Raw genomic sequence first — 24,459 nt, forward strand, 5'->3', positions numbered from 1 at the left:
ATCCTAACGCGTCATTGGACTCTGCACCTTCATTCCCTGCATCAATCCATCACCAAATCCTGAGGCCCCGTGTCTTCTAGATATTTCTGAAGCTACCCTTCCATCTCTATCTTATTTCCATGGTTCAGCCAGGCCTCCCTGAAAGTGGTGGAGCAGCTTCTTAACTGAGTTTCTGGCCTCTAGCCTTGTTACAATCTAATCTATCTTCCACACTGAAGCCAGAATGATATATCTTTTTAAAAAAATGTTGATCCCATGTCATGGCCCTGCTTAAAACCCATCTATGGCTCTTCACTGCTGCTGGAAGCTATTTGGTCTGTCTCTGTGGGAACTTTCTCCTTCCTGTACCTTCAGACTCATCTCCATCACTCCTTCCTCACCTTGGAAGACTAGCACCAAAAGACAACTGGTTTCTCAACACATATTTTGGAGTCTCTTTCCTTCCTGTCTCTGCCATGTTCTCTCATTCAGCTCACTCGCTCCAGCTCTTTGTCCGGCTTAAGCCCTTCTCCTTGTTTAATTACCATCAGCCAGTATCGCCTCCTCCCTACAAGCCCTTAGACACATCAGAGGCTGCTCCTCAGTGCTTTGGGGTTTTTTTGTGTGTCTTTTTAGGGCCGCACCTGTGGCAGGCTAGGGGTCAAAATGGAGCTGTTGCTGCTGGCCTACACCACAGCCACAGCAACATGGGATCCGAGCCACATCTGAGACCTACACCACAGTTCACTGCAATGCTGGATCCTTAACCCACTGAGCGAGGCCAGGGATCAAACCTGCATCCTCACAGATACTAGATGGGTTCATAACGGCTGAGCCACAATGGGAACTCTCATCAGCGGTGACTCTCCTGGAATCACCATGACCTGCTGTACTCTCCCCACCATGACCTCAAGTGCAAGGCCCATGCCTCTGGTCACTTTCTCATTCACTTAAGTGTAGAAGTGCTTTACACATAGTACCCATTCAAAAAAACATTGAACGGCTGATCTCCTTAAACAGATAATAGACAGAGAGCAGCTGACACATAGAGCGCACACCATGGGGCATTAACAGTACTTATGGAAGGATGCTTCTAAGACCTTTTCATAAACTGACTCATTTAATCCACACAAGAACCTTAGAAGGTGGCTAGGAGAAGTCTCTCCTACGTGAGGAAACAGAAGCACAGAGAGGTTAGAAAGGTTACTGGTGTGACATGTGACATAGTTAGAAACTGATGACACTGAGGTTAGAACCCAGAAGTCTGGCCCCAGAGGCCATGTTCTTAACCCTGATGCTATGGTTCCTGCCCAGAGGGAGGTCCCATGAAAAATTAAGATATCTAAACAGACACAGATCATATATTCTAGTTCCAGCTTTCCAGATGGGAAAGTCGAGGCATAGCAAGTTTACAAGAAGCAATCCAGGGAAAAGGAAGAAACATAAACAAGGAGATGGCAGTCTTTGCCCCTCACTAACCAGCAGTCGGGCTCAGGGCAGTCACTTAGCCTTTCTCAGCCGTGAAAAATCAGGGCCTTGGGTCCACGTTATCTCAACTTTCTTCCAGATCAAATTTGCAGTTCCCTTCTGTAGGGCAAGCAGCATCAGGGTTGAGCGTGTGCCAGGCTCAGTTTTAAGGGCAGAGACACAGAAGCAAACAAGAGGCAGCTCTACACTTGAGGACTTCATCCTCCTGTGCAGGAGACAAACCCAGAGAGACAGCACTGATCGAGGAATTTACAATGGCCGCAGAGCTATTATGCTGGTTATTTTAAAGGGATCACCCCAAGATAAAACATTACCCAAAAATGAGCCCTCCACAATGGCTGGCAACTGACCACTGCCCAGAAAATGAAGCATCAGAGTCTCCTCCCACCTTCTCTCCAACACCCAACTCGAGAATAGCCAGCTCGGTTTATAAGTGAAGAAGAAAAGGCACTGCCTTAAGGAAGTTTGCCACTAGTCAGATGGTGACTTGGTGGCTTAGGCCCCTGCCATCTTGGTTCCCAACTTCTCCCAGAGCTGAAGGGGGCTACAGACGACAAGAGCCTTAACTCTGACACAGCTGCTGTTGGTTTTCCAGTGCAGTTCACATGCCTAAATGGATTTTTAGCTTTACAGTTGATTCTAGAAATTGCGTCTAGTTCATTTTCAACTCCACGGGTAAGCTGGTTCACTTAAGGCAAAGAGCATCCAATTAAAATACATTCTGAAGAAATGAGTGAGCCAGGCATTTTTATCCAACTCTTAATTTATTAAAAAAAAAAAATACCATCAGGGGACGTCTCAAGGACCAAATCCCATCACATCGTTGTGAGATGAGATAGTTAAAATATGTATGATCAAAGAATAATTTGAAAATACACTCCGAGAGGCAGCCTTGTAAAAAAGGACAGGCTTCAGGAGTTCCCATCGTGGCTCAGTGGTTAACGAAACTGACCAGGAACCATGAGGTTTCCGGTTGGATCCCCGGCCTTGCTCAGTGGGTTAAGGATCCGGTGTTGCCATGAGCTGTGGTGTAGTTTGCAGACGTGGCTCGGATCCCGCGTTGCTGTGGCTGTGGTGTAGGCCGGTGGCTATAGCTCTGATTAGACCCCTAGCCTGGGGACCTCCAGATGCCACACGTGCAGCCCTAGAAAAAGACGAAAAAAAAAGACAAAGTACAGGCTTCAGGGCCAGTCCGAGTGTGACCACATGCCTTTTCATCATCTCAGCAGCTGCGTGACCTTGGGTATGTATCCTAACGCCCCTGAGCCTCAGCTTCCCCATCTGTATAACAGGAATACATAATATCCGCCTGTAGAGGTACTTGTAAGAATTAGATATGTAGGTCGCTTAATGCCTGATAGAGAGTAAGGGTTAAAAAAAATAAGCTATTAAAAAACATTTTATTAAAGTCTTAATGATTCAGAGATTGAGTATTTCATTAGAAGATTGTCATGCTTTTTCCCTTTCTTCCTCTTTCTTCCTGCCTGCCCACGTCACAGCTGCTCATAAGCTATTATTCCATGAGATTAAAAATGAGATAAACTTCAGTTCAGATGGCACAGCAAAGTGGGAAGAGCACAAGCACTGGACTCAAACAGGACTGGACGTGAAGAGTGAATGGCTTTGGACAGGTTATGTAACCTCCTTGGGTCTTAATTTCTTCGTCTGCCAAAGGGAAGTAAACAGAGCTCCCCTGTGACAGAGTGAGTTAAGGATCCAGCGTTGTTGCTGCTTCAGCTTAAGTCACTCCTGTGGTGCAGGTTTGATCCTTGGCCTGGGAACTTCCACATGCCGTGGGGCAGCCAAAATTAATAAATAAAAGGAGCACAATCGTACATAGGTTTCTTAGGAAGGTTGGAGTGTGTCTGTGCGTGTGTGTGTTTGTTCACACACTTGGCACTGTGATTGCTAAATAGTCGTTAGGTAAAAATAAATAGAATCCGTTTCAGCAAGATATACAGTACAGAAGCTAAAACTAAAGCTTTGGTATCAATCACAACTTGTTTGTAAAAGGTTCTCAATGCCATCACCACCATGAACAGCCAAAAGAAGTCACTGTCATGCAGAGGTCTTACGTGGAATGCCATCAGATTAAATTTGCTCCTTTAGGGACAGCTTGAGCGTCAGCTGAAGTGGGGGGACTCCATGCAGGTGGGGACGCAGGGTGCCAATACAGATGGCTGGACAGTGTGGACAGCACGGGGCAGGGCACCAGAGGCAGTGAAGCAGGGCTGACGCACCGTGACACACAAGGCCACGCATGGCCAAGAGTCAGGGAGGCCAAATGGGAGCCTGGGATGCCCCTTCCATAACCATGTCCTACAGGGAGCTCTTTGGGGACTACAATGGAAGAGTCAAGGGTCAAGCTGTCCCAGAGCGCATCCGTGGATGCAAGGAGCAGAGGGAACATTTGCATCATCTGCCTTTGGGGAAATGACTAAGCTTAAGGTTCGTGGGATGCTAACACTGATTGGACACGTGCTTTTTTACGTAAACATTTGGATTTCATGTTCCTAGTTTAAATATTTGCCCACAGAGATCTCTGAGTCACCTCCTCACATACTTCCTCCCTTCATCCTCCTTGGAAATGAAGGCTACAGATAAGATGCCAACGTTCGTAAGGAAAACACATCAATAGACAAAATCCAAAAGTCACATCCACAGGCCATAAAAGATGGGAATCTTTGTGTCGACCCCTCGGGGACTTACCATGTGACATTCTCAAAGTAGCACGCAGAGATTTATTTGTATGCCTTCCTGCTTCCTAAATAACACTCCCACTCAAAGTGGAAGGACTCCAACTTCACGCCAGGCTGAAGGATTTTTTTTTTTTCTCTGAAGCTCCTTCCTTAACATCACATTGCTTAGAACAGAACATACCTGTCAATATCAGCACCACCCTTCACGGAAAGTTCCATTGCAAATAAGACATTTATAAAAAGGTTCCCTCTTTTTATAAGAGGGGAGAATTATTTTTAAAAAGTGATGTTGAAAATCAACGCATCCTGAATCATCATTCTTATGGGAAACTTTCTGCTATAGACAAATGGAAAATCACAGTTGCACTTTATCCAACACCACCCATAAGAAATGCTTCATGCCCAGAAGTATTCTTTTTCCATAAGGCAGCAGCATTTAAAAAAAAAAGAAAGAAAGAAAGAAAAAAAAAAATCTCTGGCATCGCTCTTCAATATTGTTGTCTAATTAAATGGCAACGGAGTGGATGCGTAAAAATATGCATTAGAGGTGTGTAATGTGTAATGTGAAGAAGAATAATCAAAGCCATTCAACAGGATTTAGGAAGGGATTTCAGTTGGCAGCTTACGAGACAGGAGCATATAATTTGGCTAATTTGAAATAGGTATTGTAACATATAAACATTACTGCTTTGCATATTTTAATGAAAACTGCCTCTACACCAAAATGAATCCTTTAGCCCGAACTTTCTGCATACCACTGCATAGAGCTTCTACCTATTACGAGTTCAGCATAAATAAGGAAGGCACGCAAGCCACATTAAAAGAATGGTCACCTCATTAAAATAGGTTAAAACCAAAACCCTTATTCCAAGCAACTATAACACCATAAAGTAAGTCTGATGACAGGTGTTGTATTAAATTTTTATATTGCAATGAACTTGTACTCACACAAACCAAATCTTCATGCTTCCTTTGATATACACCTGCAACTTGTTAATTCAAGGGCCTTTATTAAGAAAGTATAAATATAGCAACATCTATAGATTTGTAAAACTCTATTAGCTTGCTCAAGAATCTAGAGGAGATTCATGTGGAAACTTATTTGCATGGTTTTCAAAGAAATGAGAACGAATGATGACTTTTCCCAAATGGATGGGCCTGAGATCACACATCTGGGCAAAGAGACTGATGTGAATTAGCCAGACTTGGGCTCAAAAGAGTTGAGAGATGGGGGCCCATCTGGAGCTGAGGACATCACTTACCTGCCAGCTCGCTTCTCGCTGCAGTCCTTTTTTCCAGTCTTCTTCCAGCCTGGGGGAGGTCTCATCCATTGCTGAGGCTGCTTGCACAAACTGGATTCGCCAGTGGCTGTCACTCTTTCGTTGCGAGCCTTTACCAAAGCGGCAGCGAGGGCAGTTCAGGGGCAGACTGTCATGGAGAAAATGCCATGCCAGAGGATGAGGGATCGAGCAGGGGGAAGCCACGCAGGAACAAATTTGGGATATGTGGGGCTACCCTGACAGCTGCCAACTGGCCAGGCAGGAGGCCAGCTCAGCCACTGAGTGTCCAGAGATTAGCAACAACCAAGCTCCAGGGCCAGCGGACAATGGGTCATTCTTATGCTTCTGGCACAAAGGTCAGAGGAGGGAAGAGTGAAGGCCTGCTCTATGACCGAGAAAGATGATTTTCTATGTGCGCTCCCATCTTTCCTAACTCCCAACACACACACACACACACACACACACACACACACACACACACACGGACTCACACCAGAATTTGCATTGCTCTGCAGGGTTGCATCAGTGGGCTGGAGGATCCTGGAAGAAATAAGCTACTTTACATAGAAGCAACACATTTCACTTGAGCTCATCTCCCCGCAACACCGTATGAATCACTCAGCAGCCAGTAAACATGCATAATAGCAAGTTCCTTGGGGAGAAAATAGACTCATTCCTACAGTTGAATCTTGAGCATCTAGAGTCCCTGCTTTCCCCTCTCTAGGAAGTTTTGTGTCAGGCATTGAAACTGACCATGGACCTCAACCCTTTACCCAAAGCATTAGTCAACATGACCAGAGGCTTCAGTGTGAATGGACACATCAATATTTGGGGCTCAGCGAAGTCAAAGCCAGCCAGACTGCGCCCTGCTTCATTACTGTTTCTCATACAGAACAATACTCTCTCCTGCTATTCAGCATTGATCACCTACAGTTTTAAGAGATGCAGCAAGGGCTATGGGTCAATGATGCCTACTTCTTTTCCTTGAAAAACAGAGGTTTTCAAATCTCTCTACACAATAGAATCAACTGGAAAGATGTGTGAACATACTGTTACAGGAGCCTCACCCCTAAAGATTCCAATTTAATTGGTCTAGAGTGGGGCCAAAGACACTGTTATATTCTTCTTAAATCCCACTGGATGATTCTACTGAGTACCCAGGATTAGGACCTCAGTATTATTTAAGGTTTCTCTCATTACTTGGCTGGCACCTGAATCCCCAAGATCTGGCTGATATCCATATGAGCAATGTTCTTACCACCAATGACAGTAAACTCACCATCTCACAAGACGGTCCTGTTCCATGGTGGATTGTTTTGTCCCCAGATGAAGTGATATCCTTCTCCCTGCAATCTCCATGACTGTCCTGTTTCTTAATTCCCTAAAGCCTATTCTGTAGGACAACCCTTCAGAGAACCAAAGACAGTAACAGCCCATGCCCTTGACCCTCTACTGAAGGGTCTCTTTTCCAGGTGAGATCTTGCTAGTTTCTTCAGCAAACCAAGGAAAGTGGTTTCAGGTAGTTTCTCCATCCTGGATGCCAGCCTCACAGTATAGTCCACTGTCTCTAGGGAGAGGGATGCAACTATTCCAGAAGTGACTTAATATTCCCACTATGATCTGCCATTGCACGTAGAGCCTAATAATCTCATGCCTTGTTTTAAAAATCTTCACCGTAACAACCATCATAATAGTAAGAAAAGCCAGCATTTACTGAGCTTAGACCTACATACCCACAAGCGCAGATGTCTTATTAACCTACCTCGTCTGTCCTTTATGAACCTCTATGGGAATTCCCATCGTGGTGCAGCGGAAACGAATCCAACTAGGAACCATGAGGTTGCGGGTTTGATCCCTGGCCTCGATCAGTAGGTTAAGGATCTGGCATTGCCATGAGCTGTGGTGTAGGTCACAGACATGGCTTGGATCTGGCGTTGCTGTGGCTGTGGTGTAGGCCGGTGGCTACAGCTCTGATTCAACCTCTAGCCCGGGAACCTCCATATGCCGTGGGCGCAGCCCTAAAAAGACCAAAAAAAAAAAAAAAAGATTAAAAAAAAATACTATGAAGTCATCATTTTGCTCCTGACCTACAGATGAAATGTCCAAGAGAGATATTTTCCTGGGTGATGGGACCAGGAGGAAAGCCCAGATCTGCCCCCAAGGCGCATTCTCCATCCCTACTTCATGCCAGGCAGTCCCGGGCCACGACTGTGGCTGTTTTGACAACCACACTTCACTTATATGGTGTCACAGTCAATTAACACTTAAGTTTGCTCTCATCTTCAGGTTATATCTGAATGTGTTTTGTAGGCTACAAATTGCCATACAAGCCTAACCTGCCATTAGTATCCTTTTAATAGTTATAAGATTATACCTTCCACCTCATCCCTAGCAAAGCAGAGAAATGCCAGATCTTTCCTTTACTTGCTCAGCTCCTCTCTTTTATTGAGACAATTCAGAGGCACCTTCAGAGCTTACCCTGAAGGGTAAGTGAGAAAGGACAGAGGAGAAAGAGTCCAGAAAATTTCCCCAGGGACTAGACTCAAGGGAAGCCTCACTAAGCCACCTGGTTCTTCCTCATGTTCTTTCAATCCCTATCCTCAGGACTCCATAAGGAAAACTGGGGACAGTCAGTTTTACCATTTGAATCACACCATCTTCAAGGCTGTGGCATCAGTTCTTCTAGAAGGCAGGTCACAAAGTGGTTGAACATAGTCTTTGGACTCAAACAGACCCGAAATTTGAGTAGCAGCTCCATCATCATCAAGTTCTATATCCCTGGGCAGATCGCCTAACACTTCTGAACCCCCGTTTCCATGTCTGTAAAAGGGAGATGTTCCTGTTTCAAGCACATTATTCTTCATCAACATCTGATTCCCATCTCTGCCGGTCACAGAGCAAGACTGCATTTCCTTAAACTCCTTAAAATGAGCTATAACCCCATGTCTTGCCTTGGCCAAGGAAATGTAAGAAAAGTTGATGGGTATCACTTCCCAAGGTGATGCCTTAATCACCAGCCCTTGACTCCCAGCCAACTCTTGCCCCACCGCAGTGATTGTATGTGCTATCAGATGTGCCTTAACATCAGCGCTAGAATGCTGAGCCCACTCATGGAGAACAGGTGTCCTGCAGAGTCACCTGGACCAACAAGAGGCATTATGGAAGCAAGAAATAAACTTCCGGTGTATTACGTGTATTTCCACAGCAAAACCTAATCTACCCTACCCAATACACTGTCCTTTCCACACAGTCGTGAGGACCAAATGAAATTACTTCACTGGAGCATTACCACAAGCACTGAGTAAGCCTGGAATATTATTTTAAATAAATTCCATTGCAAGCCCATCTGTTCTACCCATGTACCACATATTCCACTCTCCTCCTTCTTTTATAGCCTGGGTTTTCCCTGCTCGTAAGATAGTAGCATTAAGTGTGGCAATTTCCACAGATGATGCAGAAATATGAATTTTAAAAAGAAAGGGTAAAAGTATTCAATAAGGCAGTGTCACTCTGTCACAGAAAGCAAACTCAGACTAGCATGACTTTAATGCCACTTATCATTTTACAAGGAAATTAATGAAAACAAAATGAAGCATCAAACCCCAAGTGTAGCTTGGTATGAATTCACTGCTGATGATGTACACGTCTTTCAAAATGTAAACATAATGAGAATGTACACGAATACAGGAGTTTATTAAATAGCAGGGCTTTCCTTCACTATTCTTAAATCAAGCCATCAAAAAAGAATTCATTTTGTTTCTTTCCTTGTCAACATTTCCATTAAAGGAAGGTTCACCTATAAAAATAAAGCAGAAAGAAAGCATGATAACACATTGGCTAGATTGCCATATTGGCATTTCCAAACACAAACTCAGACCTGCTTTGGGACACTGCTGGGAGAGTCTTTTTCTTTTCCTGTTATGGCTTCAACTGCAGCATATGGAAGTTCCCAGGCTAGAGGTCAAATTGGAGCCGTGGCCACATCACAGCCACGGCAACAACGGATCTGATCCGCCATCCGCGACCTATACCCCTGCTCATGGCAACACCAGATCCTTAACCCACTGAGTAAGGTCAGGGATCGAACCCACATCCTCACAGAGACAACATCATATCCTTAACCCACTGAGCCACAACGAGAACCCTGAGTCTTTTTTCCCCCAGTGTTGTGCAAACGCAAATGTTAAAAACTATGTCCTGAGTTGAACTGTGTATTCCCAAAAAGATAGAATCCTATCCCTAGTACCTCAGGATGTCACCTTACTTGGACGTAGCAACGTTATGTAGGTCAATAGGCTAAAACAGAGTCATTAGGGTGGGTCTCACTTCAACCTGACTGGTGTTCTTATAAAAAGGGGAAAATGTGGACTCAAAGACAGACCCACACAGGGAGATGCCGTGTGACTGTGAAGGCAGAGATTGGGTGATGCATCTACAAGCCCAGGATTGCCAATAGACACTATTTTTCCTTCAGGAGAAGCAGCTTATTAAGAATATGGTGACAAATAAGAAATAGAAACAGTTTTAGAATTTGTAACATTTTCCTGGAGGAAGGTTCCATCAAAAAATTTAAAAGGAAACATCTATACAAAATGCATCCATCAGTCCTCCCTTCATTTTAAGGAAAATTCAAAATTCCTCAAACTTACAGAATAAAAATGGGTTAATACGTCAAGAATCAAAGGCTGCGAGAGTTCCCTGGTGGTACAGCATGTTAAGGATCCGCCATTGGCTCGGGTCACTTTGATGGCTGGGATTTGCTCACTGGCCTAGGAATTTCTGCATGCAATGGCTACAGACCCCCCCTCCCCTGCAAAAGAAAAAAAAAGAAAAAAAAATTTAAAGGATTAGAAAATAAAGGTTTTCCAAGTGATTTGAGCCATGCATTCCATGGCGTTCCATGATGGTAGACTATGGTACTTTAGCATGACCTATGGGATACAGATATTTGGTCTAGAAGAGAAAAACAAAAGAAAGCCTGGGATGGGGAGAGCACACGGGGTGGGGGTGGGGAGGCATTGATGAAAATAAGTACAGAGCCGAGGAGTCCCCAGACAGACGTGGAAGAAATTGATGGTCTTTCGCCCACCAATAGGATTTTGTACACACTTTCACTTAACACCTGGGCTAGAATTTTTATGAGTTCCTCCCATCCATTTTATTATACCTTCTCACTTTAAATCCATTCTCAATGAAATTTCCCAAGACATTTCCCCACAAACTTTTACTTCTGTTTTTGCTCTTTGTTTGATTAGAAGCTAATAGTAAGATGTTTACCTTCAGAAATTTGCTACACAAAAAAAGCAATAATAATGTATCAAATCCACAACACCAGAGGTGTCTGTCCATTAATTCTCACAAAATCAAATAAATACAAACAAACAAAAATGGGTGTCATAAGCAGGATAAATCTGAAAAGGATAAATGCTGGTGATATAACCATATTTTGGAAAGGGGAAAAAAAAGAGAACAGTGGTTTCTAGTTCCCAGTTTCACTGGACCAGTTAATGCTTACCGTTCCCTCTGTAAAATACCTAAACTGAACTACCGTGAAGACCACAGGACTGGGGCTAGAAGATTCTCGTGTACACCTGCGTATTTTGGTCCCACATGGCTGAGTTGTGTGCTTACCGGGATTTGCTTTTTGTTAACAGTGTCTGTTCACGTAATTGCTCAGGTTACTGGTCCTCACCTTAAAATTCGTAATTCACTTTAAGGAAACTGAATGTATAGAGGTTCCTCTAAGGATACAGCTTCCACACAGAGACTCCAGAACTGCATTCTGTGGCCCTCCTCTTAGAGACAGGCCCCGACTCCATAGCAATATACTGGCGAATAAAGTATGGATTTTTAAGCAAAAGTCAAATTATGTCTGTGTAGGTATGATTTACGATCCCAAACTAAATCAACTTACATGATTAATCAGTCAACAACCATTCTCAATTGTACAGAAATAGAAGACTTCCTTGATTTAAAGAAAAGGTAAACCTGGAGTTCCCGTTGTGGCTCAGCAGTCAATGAACCTGACTAGTATCCATGAAGATGCGGGTTTGACCCCTGGCTTTGCTCAGTGGGTTAAGGATCTGGCATTGCCATGAGCTGTGGGGTAGGTCGTAGATGCAGCTCAAATCTGGCGTTGCTGTGGCCATGGCACAGGCTGGCAGCTGCAGCTCTGATTTGATCCCTAGGCTGGGAACTTCCATGTACCTCAGGTGTGGTCTTAAAAAGCAAAAAAAAAAAAAAAAGGGGGGGGGGAGAAAGAAAGAAAGAAAAGGTAAACCAGGAGTTCCCATCGGGGTGCAGTGGTTAACGAATCCAACTAGGAACCATGAGGTTTCGAGTTCGGTCCCTGCCTTTGTTCAGTGGGTTGAGGATCCGGCATTGCCTTGAGCTGTGGTGTAGGTTGCAGACGCAGTTTGGATCCCACGTTGCTGTGGCTCTGGCGTAGGCCGGTAGCTGCAGCTCCGATTGGACCTCTAGCCTGGGAACCTCCATATGCCATGGGATTGGCCTTAGAAAAGGCAAAAAGACAAAAAACTATTTAAAAAAAAAAAAGGTAAACCAGAAAGAACTTGTTCTTAACCTACTCCTAATGAACAGAGATAGAAAGCAATAGACTCAAAGAGTCAAACTAAGAAACAGAATCCATTTCAATACCTAAGTCTACTTATATCACTTAAGTGAGAAACAGCCTGGCTGTACCTATAAACATTAACCGTATAAATATGAGCCACGCAGAGTCCAATTAATTACTGCCTGGTATCCCATGTCTCCCTATAACTGTGTCACAATACCCACTGCCTATTATCGAAAGGGTTTAGTAGACTTTTATTGATGGAAATCAGATGAGTTCATCCACAGTGTCTGAATTACTTTGATAGGTTTGTGCCTGAAGCAAAATAATGTAATAAAAAACAACATACAGATGAAGAACCTCGATTTTTCTCTACATATGAATCTGTCGCTGCTTTGAGAAGAATCAAATCTAAGTCCAACCAGGTGAAGACATTCCATGCATCATCCTTCTCAATTCAATACAAAGAATAATATTTCCCCTTCCAGGATGTGGAGAGACTGTTCCTGACGGTGTGAGATCCTGGACTTCAAGAAAGCCCAGAGAGACAGAGCGTTGCCTTAGCAAATGTTAGGCCCAGCAGAGATGAATTGCAGACTACTTCCTTGAGGGAGACTACTTCAAAGACTATCTTGAAGCCCCCAGAAATAATAACGAATGGACTAACGAGTAGAGTGGGAAGGCAGATCTTATGAGCAGGATGAACGAATGAGAAATAGGCTGGTTGCCACAAGGGGGAAGAAGGGAGAAGAGGGACTGGAAGTTGGGGGTTAGTAGATGCAAACTATTGCATTTGGAATGGATGAGCACTGGGATGCTGCTGTAGAGCCCAGGGAACTATATCTGATCACTTGTGAGGGAACATGACAGAGGATGGTGTTAAAAAAAAATAATGTGTATATATATATGATGTGTATATATATATATATATATATATATATATGATGTATGTATATATGTGATCTATACATGACGTGTGTGTGTATGATGTATGTATATGTGTTTGTATAACTGGGTCACTTTGCTGTACAGCAGAAATTGACAGAACATTGTAAATCAACTAAAATTAATTTTTTTTAAAAAAGAGGTAGCTATCTGTTAGGCTGGAAACATCATTCCTTCTTCCTACCCACCCCCCATAAAGGTCCTCGAGCAGACTGCCATGGGGCTCAGATTTCATCAGGCATATCTTTTGGTTTCAAGAACTTTTCTGCCTCTTGTCTATGAAATTGCAAATACTCCTAGGAGGAGTAGCCTAAAGCTTTACCTCCTAACACTTTGTCACAGGTTATTTTTCAATTCAGCGTAGAGAATAAGACTCTTTGCAACCAGGCAAGAAATCATGATGGGGCCAGAGGAACCTCAGAAGAGGAGAAAGGCTTAGAACAGAGGAGGTGAGGGATTGCCAAAGCCCCCCAGGCACACATAACTTTAAGGAATATAAATTCAGGAATTCCTGCAGTGACACAACAGGATCAGCGACATCTCTGGAGGGCTGGGATGCAGGTTCGATCCCCAGCCCTACACAGTAGGTTAAGGATCCCGCATTGCCACAGCTGCAGGGTAGGCTGCAACTGCAACTGGGATCTGATCCCTGGCCCAGGAACTCCATATGCCACAGGGTAGCCAAAAAGAAAGAAAAGAAAGAAATATAAATTCCAAGACTCATGAAAACTGACTTTATCACCCACCAGATTCTTCGAAGATTATTAAAAACTATCCAGTTGGTTTACATATTTGCAGCACACACCTAGGTTCTCAGAGCTGTTACAAAATGCATGTTGTATAACAGCAGGGGTAGGGATATGCTCTTTCTTCTTCATTTACGCCTAAAGCTAACATCTTAATGCCAGGGAAACCTCAGATACAGTCCAAGAATTTCAAACTAGGAGGCAATAAGAATGAGAATTTAGTTAGCAGGTGGGCGAAGGGCTTGTTACTCAAAGTGCACAGAGCAGCGTCACCTAGAAGCCTGCTGGAAAGGCAGAAACGCAGGCTCCGCTCCAGATCTCCGAGAACCTATTTGCATTTTATCAAGGCTGATTCATGACATTTAAGAAACAAAGGGTGATTTGTCTTGAAGATCGACTTGCATAGCAAGCTTTATTTATCTTATTATTTTTTTCTTAAGAGTGTAGGTTTACAGTGACTTGGGAATGGATTAACTGATAAATGTTACAGGGAAGAAGTGAGCCCCCGACTAAGAAACTGTTGGGTGCTACCTCTGGAGAATATTCTCAGTGATCTCACTTTTAAAACTAAGTGAGGATATTTTATGTATATAAATTTCACTGGAATAGAGTTGACTTACAAAGTTGTGTTAGTTTCAGGTGTATAGCAAAGAAAATCAGATATATATATATTCTCAGATATATATATATATTCTCTTCAGATATATATATATTCTCTTTAGATTCTTTTCCCACACAGTATTGAGTAGATTCCCTCATACTATACAGTGGGTCCTTGTTAACTATCTGTTTTGTATATACTAGTCAAAATTACATAAGGATTTTTATAAGCAGGATCTAGCAGGTGTGATGGGCAGGACTCCCGCCCTTAAATCACCCAACAACCTCGATGTACATGACTCTTCCACTTATTAGTTCAGAAAAACAGCTGATGACAAGTGAATGACGCCTCCTCTGGACATTTAGATGACTGATTTTGTACAAATCAATATCGAGTGCCACAAAATGTCAGAAAATACCAAATGAGGAGAAAAGAATCAATAGCTAACCTTGGAATTGAATGAGTGATGAATAATCTTTACCAACTAAAATAAATTAAACCAGGAAAACCAAGTTAAAGTAACATCAAGGATCTGGCTTTAAAACCACACACACACACAAATATGATGTCGAGGTTAGACCACTCGTGACAAACGTGCTGTTCCTTTTTTTTTTTTTTCAGGAAAGCACTGCGACAGGAACTACAAAATAAGACCTAAATTCATACTTTCTAGTTTCTGTCTGAACAGCATCATTTTTTAAGGTTCCACAACAAATAAACTCCAATTTGCAGATGCAGACGATGCGTTAACCTAGCAACCATGAAACCGGCACACATTTGATTCGCACTTTTGGGTTTTAGGGGGTAGGGATGGGGAGACAAATTCTCTAACTTATTTAATTCATTTTAGATTTTAAATGTGCCTCTTAGAGCTATCAACTCAGCCATAAATTTATAGAGACACAAAATGTCAGAATTCAAATCCAAATATTTTTCTTAGTCCTAAACTGGCATCAGAGATAAATCCAGTCCTGGAGCAGAAATCAAGATAAATGTCTTTCTTCATAAGTAAACAGATGCGAAGTCATTTTTTTTTTTTTACAACATTTTCTAGCTCATGGATTCTAAAAACATGAACTAAAGGCCTAATGTGTGTTAGCAATGGGGCTGGGTGCTAGGAATGAGAGGTGAGGAACCGTTGAGGCCCTCACTGTCCTGTGAAGGAGAAAGCCAGGCAAGTAAATCAACTTAGCCACAGTATCACCTGAGCTACGGAGAAGGGAGGATGCTGGTACAGCCTCAGGGCTCCATCCATCCCAACCCCCAGGATCGACCAGGTTCGGCGCCAGGAGTTCCGCTCTTATTGCAGTGTCCTTGGAGAAGGTCAACATGCAGACCCGGCCCCAGACCGTGGTATATAATCTAGGCTTAAGGCTTTGGGTGGTAGCATTTTTATTTTTTTATTTTTATGTTTTGGCCACACCCATAGGACGCAGACGTTCTCAGGCCAGGGATCAAACCCTTGCTCGCCACAGTAGTAACCAGAGCCGCAGCAGTGACAACACCAGCTCCTTAACCCACTGAGCCACCAGGAAGCTCTGGTAGCGTTTTTTAATAAAATAGTTTCTGGGAGTTCCCGCTGTGGCACAGTGGGTTAAGAATCTGACGACAACGGCTCAGATCCCTGAGGAGGTTCAGATTCAACCCCCCACCCTGGCACAATGGGTTAAAGGATCTGGCACTGCCTCGGCTGTGGCTTCAGTCACAGCTGTGGCTCAGATTCAGTCCCTGGCCCAGGAACTTCCATATGCCATGGATGTGACCATAAAAATTTTTTTTTTAAACAAAATACTTTCAGAAGTGTTTCAATGGGAATGAGGACCACTGCACCAACAAGAAGACTTCACAGCACTCTAACCTATGAACTCTTTTTTCTCTTTAGTTTCATCCAAATCCAAATATCTAAGGATGCAGACAAGACACTGATGCCTACACAAACTAACTCTTCTCTGCTAGATTCCAGTCAAATATGTGTATAAACAGAGAAATTTGGGGGCAAAGGTTCTTCTGACCTAATAGCCCCAAGGTGTTTCCCCAAAGGCCCCCTTAGGGGCTGACCACTCAGAGATCAGCAGAGATGTCTTTCTAATGGCACTTAACAAAGAGCATTGCTCTGGAAAACTGCCTTTCTTAAAGACAGAGGGACGGGAGCACACGCAAGCAAAGAGATTTAAAAATGCAGCTGCACAGCTCAGGAAAGTCTACTCCATAGTTGGAAACAGCCTATATGGGAAAAAAGAATGGACATGTTTAGGTGTGTGAGTGATTACGCCTGAAACTAATACAACATTGTTAAGTGAACTATCCTTCAACAAAACTTTTAAAAATAAAAATAGGAGTTCCCGGCGTGGCACAGCGGAAATGAATCTGACTAGGAATCATGAGGTTGTGGGTTCAATCCCTGGCCTTGCTCAGTGGGTTAAGGATCTGGCGTGGCTGTGGCGTAGGCGGGGAGCAACAGCTCCGATTTGACCCCTAGCCTGGGAACCTCCATATGCTGCAGGTGTGGCCCTAAAAAGACAAAAGACAAAAAAAAAAATAATTAAAATTTTTTTTTAAATGCAGCTTCTTTTGAAAGGCTTAGGGATAAGTAGGGACTGCGTTTCTTGGATTTGGGCAGAACGAGAGCCATTCGGGACTTTCTGATTTCTACCTCCTTGGGAGACATCTTCCAGTGCTTCCAGCTGTAGCTGCATCTCTCAGGCAGAGTTGCGGGCTGCTCTTTATTGGGGAATGGCAGAGGAGGCAGACAGCAGAAGGCCTCTTCTCCAAGAAGCAGCCACAGAGATGCAAACGATTGCCTTTGGAATCGATAAGCAAAGAGATCCTGTTGTGTAACACTGGGAACCACATCTAATCACTTATGAGGGAACATGATAAAGTGAGAAAAAGAATGTGTATGTGTATGAGTGACTGGGTCACCTTGCTGTACAGTAGAAAATTGACAGAACGCTGTAAACCAGCTCTGATGGAAAACATAAAAATCATTAAAAAAATAAATATTTACACACGCACACACACACACCAAAGCAGCCACAGGAAACATAGGGACAACTGTCAGCGTCCTTGCAACTTCCCACCTGAGGGGAAGGTTGCCACCTTTCCTCAAACAACACTAGACATGAGGACCACGAGCAGATCAGAAACCAAAACAAGCCACGGCCCCCCTGTGGATGGTTGTGGAAACATGGTAAATACATCAAACCAGGGGCCTGAATCGTGTCTCCGCTCTGGAAGGTTCCCCGGCCCCACCCTTTGTCACCGTGGTAGACACAGAAGCTAAAGGATGTTGAGTGTTTGCAATGTACCACGGGCTTCAATTTTTGAAACAATTCCCTACGATAGTATCATCATCTCTCCTTTGCTGATAAGGAGACGAAAGCAGGAACACGCTGAATCCCTTTCCAAAGGGCTCATGGCTCCCAAGGAGGGAATCCAGGACCAAGTAGATGATTCCAGAGCCCATCGTGGGAGCCACTCTCTCGGCTGCCGGCCCTTCTTCATCAGCGCCGCCCCTGGCAGAGACAGCCAGTGATGGCACCCGCGCCAGATTGAAGACACCCCAGGGACTATTCCAAGCCGCATCCCGGGATGCTAATAATATAGGGATCACCCCAAACACATGCAAACAATGGATGCCGAAGGCGTGTGGGAAACGCACAGACATGAAAGAACACCTAAGACTGAGAGGGGAGCCCTCCAGCACAGAGCCCTCGGGCTTACGGCTGAGGCAGGAAGCCCTTGCCTCTCCTTCTGGTCCACTGGGTCCTCACAAAGTCGTTTGCTTTTAACAAGCACTTAATGCCTTCTTTACAAAAAAGAAGGGGAGAAAAAGGAGGCTCGTAACCATATAATAAACCGGAATTCTAGCTGCTGCTCTGATGCCATGTGGTATTTTTGGCTGCGCGTCCTGCTCTTCTGGATTCCGATGGTAGGGTTGCTCCAGGAACGCAGGCTGGCTGCTGTCCCCAAAGGACCCCGAGGAGAACAAGAGGAACGAGCTCGCTGTCTTCAGCAGACAGGGGAGGTTTAACATAAATAAACTCCCACTTAACGTTTTCTCCAAAAAGAATCCATTCATTATCTTTATTTCCGACACAGTATTTATGAATTTCCTTTCAGCCGGGCCCACCGGGGCAAAACGTCACAACTCTGTGGTGAAATATCATGTGCGTGTGCTTCTCCTCCCAGTTAGATTAAGGCCAATGAATAAAAGAAAGGGGGAGGTGGCCCCTATATTTAGCTCTCCTTCCAACATCATGTCTCACGGGTATTAAAAATAGACCCAAATCACTTGAAGACATTCTGCAAAATCAAAGGCAGAAGAGCTTTCCAAGAGGAAGTTTTAAATGTGGGGGGGTTTGTTTTGTTTTGTTTTGTTTGCTTGCTTTCTCGTTGAGATTTTTTTCAGGAGCAAAAGCCTTGGTGCGCACCCCCACCCCACCCCACCGTCCTAGGAGGCAAGCGCACCACCCCCTCAGCTTCAGTTCTTTGTGGACTGGATTTTAAGAGAAATCCGAGCTGGCCCTTGGCAAAAAGTGTGAAATAGTCTGTGTAGAGCAATTCTCCGCTGTCGACAACCTTTTCCTCCACCTGGAGTCCTGACGCTCCCAAGGTCCCTGTCAGGGAGGGAGCAGCTCAGATTCAATTCGCTGAGCAAATATGTGTTATTTGTGATGGGCCAGGCACAGTGCCAGGCAGGGCAAAGTGGACAGAGGGGAGCAAAGGATGGAACGCCCTTGTTAGAGAGCCTGCCAGGCAATTCCGTGAATTAAGCAGAGCTTCCAGAGCATCACGGGCAACACAATTCGAAGAAGAGAGAGCTGCCGTCTTGCTGGAAGGTATCGGCATGGATGTCATGCTGGAGGCGGCATGTGAACCAGTGAAGACAGGGCGGGGATGTGAGGCTCAAAACGCATGAGCCCAGATGTGGAAGAAGATCAGGAATTAGCTCAGTGTTAACACCTCTTCTCAAAAATATAGGCCTGGTAGCCACCAGGAAACCACCTTTTTAGAACCAGTTGGAGAAATCATGTAGAACTTAAGAATGCAGCCCTTCTCAAATCCTGCAGTTCATCAGTTGTATAACTTGGGGCAATTACTTCCCTTCCCTGGGTCTCACTTTCTTATCTAAAAAATGGGGATCACACCCCATTGGGCTAATGTTCTCTGAGGTCATAATATGCATGTATAACACTCGGTCTAGGGTTATGACTCAAAGAAAGGGTAGGACTCAAGTGGGAGCTAGTTAAATTGGATCATATTCCAATATGCCTCTAACCACCTGGACCACCCACTCTCCCGGCAGAAAGCCTTTATAATATCAGGGTCCTGTGAGAGTAAGATCGTGTGTCCATTGCTTTCGCAAACATCTCGTTTGCAGACTACTTGGTGGCTCAAGCCACTTTCCAAAGGAAACTTTCCATTGGAAACTGCCATGACCAGTTTCCAATTACCGAAGCAAATGAGCCACCTTGGGGGGAAAACTAATTTAATTGGCTTTGATGTCAATCCATGACAGTCAAGCTCATCACACTCTGGAATCCCACATACGGAGTCTAGTGAAAAGCAGACGAGCATCTCCTGGGCTAGGGTAAGAGGGGGACGAGCCGTGAGGAAGTTAACAGCGAGGGAACAGAAATAGCAGGGGTGAAAATCCATGTGTATGGAAAAGCGCAGTGTTTCTCAAACTTCCGTGTTCCCACGGATCCCCTGGGACTCTTGCTCAAGTGAAGACTCAGATGCAGCAGGGCTGAACCAGAGCTCCCGGGGGGCATCTATGTTGTTGGTCCCTGGACCACAGTGAGAACAACAAGGGAATGGTGTTTCCTTTGGACCTAAGAAAGGACTAAGAGGGAAAACCAGGAGAGCCCCCAGTGAAAGAGGGGCAACTTGAAGAAGAGTCATGTCCAAACGAGATGGCAAGAGTACCACCAGGTGATCTGAGAGGCAGCCAAGCCAGAGATGTAAATACAGAGACACCATGTCCAAGGGGAAGGTTTTCAGAGCAGAAGAGGCCCCAGCGCACGAAGCTCCAGTGCATTACTCACACTGGCTGTGAGTCACTCACAGCCTTTTAGAATTGTTGATGGCAAACATTTTGGAGAGCGCAGCGATAAAGGAATGTGCTCACAGCCATTAACTATGGAGCACTAACTCATTTCAGCAGTCTGACACAAATTATGCTCCGCACTTGAAAAACAGCTATTGATCAGTCCCTTCCTTCTCGGGCCTTCCAATACTCCAGATCAGCACTTCTATTCACTTCCCGCCCCACAGATGCCTTCACACACCTCATTAGATCCTTCCCAAACCTGAAAATGTCCCCCGAGACCTCAGTCCACTTTCTTCTAGATTTCGCTTTTGAAAAACAAGCCAAGACAGGGGCAAACCAAAGACATCTCTTTTCATTTCTCCACATAGCTGCTTCGTAGGAATGTCCCAATGTCTTTTATTTTCTCTCCTCATTATAGACACCAAGGCAACAAATCAACTGATCTATCATGGCCTGGGCTAGAAGATAAAAAGCTAAGAGGGCATGAAAAGGACAGAATATAGAATTAACCTTTAAAGAATTAAATCAGCTTCAGAGCAAATTGAGTAGTAATACTCTGAGCACCTTCAAGTAGTAGCTGGAGTGTTAGGAAGACAAAAGGAAACTCATGGTCCCTCCAGTTAGAGTAATGCATCTTCCCTCGTCTCTCTCATAATCCCAAGAAAAACTGAGGAAGCATGTAGGTCTTCTGGGGCAGATGGACTGCAAAGATGGATGCCCCCATCTCTCCGCCTCTCTCCACCCAACGCCCTTTGCCATATGGCTCTGCAGCTTCTTCCATGGAGAAGTGGGGTCTAGCTCCCCAGTGCTGAAGCTTGGCTGCCTTATCTCTTGTTCTGCCAATAGAATGTGGTGGAAGTAACAGTGCGAGTGTGTGATCCAAGCCTTGTGGCCCATGCACAGTTGTACTCACTCTCTTTGTCTTCTGCCTTCAGCAAGAGAACAAGCTTGGGCTAACTCACAACAACTTAGAGCAGAGCCAAGGTTATCCGCTGCCTTGACTTGCCAGCCCCCAGCTGGCCCACCAGCTGGGCCAGGCAGAAGAGGGAGCCCAGCTGAGCTCATCTAAGCCTGCCTTAAACCAGTAGAACTATAGAGATAACCCCATGGACTACCATGAAATAATAAATAGCAGTTGTTTCAAGCCACCAAGTTTTGGAGATCTTGGTGATACAGCATGATCTGGAAATAAATAAATAAATAAACAAACTGAAATAGCTCCCTTTGAAAAAGCCATGATAAAGAGTCCAGGTATACAAATAATTCCAACAGGATATCGGCTTTCCTCTGACAAAATTATTAATGAACATAAATACATTGTAATAACATAATTGCATCATTTATAAAGCTAAAAGCACATTAGGGATTAGATAATAAAAATACATTTCTATATTGGTTTTCATTTTTCAAAGGGTTTAATCTATTCATTAACAGACTACATGAAATTATGCAAGTTTTTCAAGTTCACTAGACTTCAAATTTGGCTGGTAATTCCTTCTTTTGTGCTTTTGTTTGTCCATGATTACAATGAGCAGAGTTGTGAGTTGGGTACTTATGGGGGCTCTTGAGAAGAATAACACAATAGTCCCTGATCACAAATCATTTCCATCTAGCAAAGTTGACAAAAGTACACATTCACCCTTAATGCATCACAGAAAGATGTTATATTCTTGCTGACATCTCTCTCATCTTGAATCTTACCCATCTTTTCAGGTCCAGATGAAGAGGTCCTTTTCTCTTTTATCTTCCCTAAGGCTCCTCTTATTTGCCCCTTCCCCAGCCATAAGTAAATACTCGCAACTTTCAAAACACTTTTTGGGAGGTCTAGAGCAGGTTCAGGCAATAATCCAGGGAAGTCTCAAAATTTAAGGTTAAAAAAGAAGCTTTGGAGTTCCTGTCATGGTGCAGCGGAAGAGAATCCAACTAGGAACCATGAGGTTGCAGGTTCCATCCCTGGCCTCGCTCAGTGGGTTAAGGATCCGTCACTGCCTTGAGCTGTGGTATAGGTCGCAGACTCGGCTTGGATCCTGTGCTGCTGTGGCTCTGGTGTAGGCCAGTAGCTGTAGCTCCGATTAGACCCCTAGCCTGGGAATCTCCACATGTAGTGGCTACAGCCCTAAAAATCAAAAAAAAAAAAAAAAAAAAAAAAAAAAAAAAAAGCTTTGTATCAGATTGATCATGAAAGTCCTTGAATATTGGTTCCAGAGTGTGTACTTGATTCTGTGGGCAAGAGAGAGCCACAGAGAGCTTCTGAGACAGAGAGTGACACAATCAAACCTATGGTTCAAGAAGGTTGAACTTGAATTGCCTCAGGTCCTTACTGAAAGACCGTGAAGGTCCCAGAGTGATGGACATTCAGCAAGGATGAGACAGTCAGTTGCAGATTCTGTGTAGAAGTGAAACAGGATGAAAAAGCCATTGGGTTTGCCAAGTAGATAGTTCTTGGCCATGTAGATAAATAATCCAGGGAAGTCTCAAAATTTAAGGTTAAAAAAGAAGCTTTGGAAAAATTCAATAGAATATAAAAAGGGAATGAGACAGAGCAAGTCATTGAGAATTCCATCCCAAATTCTTCTAGAGAGGAGGCAAGGTTGACTGGTTGAGAGTATTTAAGGATGCAGAGTATTTGATATAAGATTATAGCCCACCTCCTGCTGATAAATGGCTCTGGCTGGTCTAAAAGACCAAAGAAACTCTCGTGTTCCTCAGAAGTGTCTTATAAGCTGTTGTGGGGAGAAGAGGGTTGAGGTCTCAAGGGGCACACGCTGAGTGGGCAGGATCCAGATTTCTTGCTCCCATTTCAACAAGCTTCATCCCATTTATCCTCCTTATGAACTGAGGTTCCACGCCAGATTTCATTTGGAAAAAGTAGCATTCCTTCTACTGATTTAAAAATTATAGTAATTTGAAAACCATTAAACCATATGATTGCCATGATCCATCCCAGCTCTAAGATAAACATCTATTCTAATTATCTTCTGAAACTCAGAAAGAGGAAAAAAATCAGAAGGTAAGCCCCTAACACCTCTTGACAATACTGTAGTTCAGGCGAAGTGTTGTATACTTGGGTCCTCTCAGTGAACTCACGCCGCAGGTCTCTGAACGAGGACTCATGAGCCTCACTCTGCAGATGATGAACGGAAGCCCAGAAAGACCCAATAACTGCTGATGACAGAGCCTGGCCTCAAACCACAGCTGTACACAGTGCCATGCACACCCAGTGGGCTCCTGGACTGATCCATGACTTCTCAAGGGCCTCTGACTTTGAATTTCTAGAAATACAAAGGGGTACCTTTGGGCAAAAGATGTTACTAAACTTAGGGAACAGAAGGGATATATTGAAAGAAAGAGAGAGGAAGAGGAAGATTGAAAGAACTAGAAATAATGGAGGGGAAGATTAGAGCTTTAGTGGAGGCTGGATGAAAAGAGAAATCTTGACTCTGGGGCCATGAAAAATCACACACACACACACACACACACACACACACACACACACATCTATATACACCACAATGCCAATTCTAGAAAGGAGACCTCCATAACAAAAAAAGGTATTCTTCACCCTAGGTTGAAATGGATTTTAATTCAGAAAATCTAAACTCCTTGGTAAGAATTAATTATTAAAATACTATAGGCCCAACGAGGCCTTGTCTCGTCTACCCAATTTAAAACTGTGCCTCTCCCCAATTCCTGAGGCCCCTCTCTGCTTTATTTTTTCCTTCATAGCCTCTAACACCATTTTGTGATTCTATATATCTTATTCCTTTGCTTATCGCCTATCTCTCTTCATCAGGACACATTCCTTGGGCAGGAGGGGAGAGGAGGTTTACTGTCGTCTCTGTGGTTGTTCACTCTATCTCTACTGCCTACCATAAAGTCTGGCTCCTAGGAGGCAGTCAGGCACTCGATAAATATTTGTTGAACAAATGAATGTGTTACTTTGTCATGATATTTATGGAATAAGCCTTTATATCTATTCATCCCCAGCCCACCATACAGTATCTGAAACGTTCAAGTCCCCATCAATTACGAGTCTATTTAGCATTTTTATGACACTTCATATTTAAAACTCACTGTTCATTTATCGATCCC

General features: G+C 43.9%; 1 protein-coding gene across 2 annotated transcripts in view; it reads right to left on the bottom strand.

Annotated features, from left to right (window-relative positions):
* PPARGC1A (PPARG coactivator 1 alpha) overlaps nucleotides 1-24,459 on the bottom strand; it is a 686,110-nt gene that overhangs the window by 310,548 nt on the left and 351,103 nt on the right. For both annotated transcript variants that reach the window (XM_021100438.1, XM_021100439.1), the window contains one exon: nucleotides 5,429-5,594. In XM_021100438.1, the coding sequence (XP_020956097.1) occupies nucleotides 5,429-5,594 (166 nt within the window). The remainder of the gene's footprint in view (nucleotides 1-5,428; nucleotides 5,595-24,459) is intronic.

This window comes from Sus scrofa, chromosome 8, assembly GCF_000003025.6.
Source record: "Sus scrofa isolate TJ Tabasco breed Duroc chromosome 8, Sscrofa11.1, whole genome shotgun sequence".
NCBI lineage: Eukaryota > Metazoa > Chordata > Mammalia > Artiodactyla > Suidae > Sus > Sus scrofa.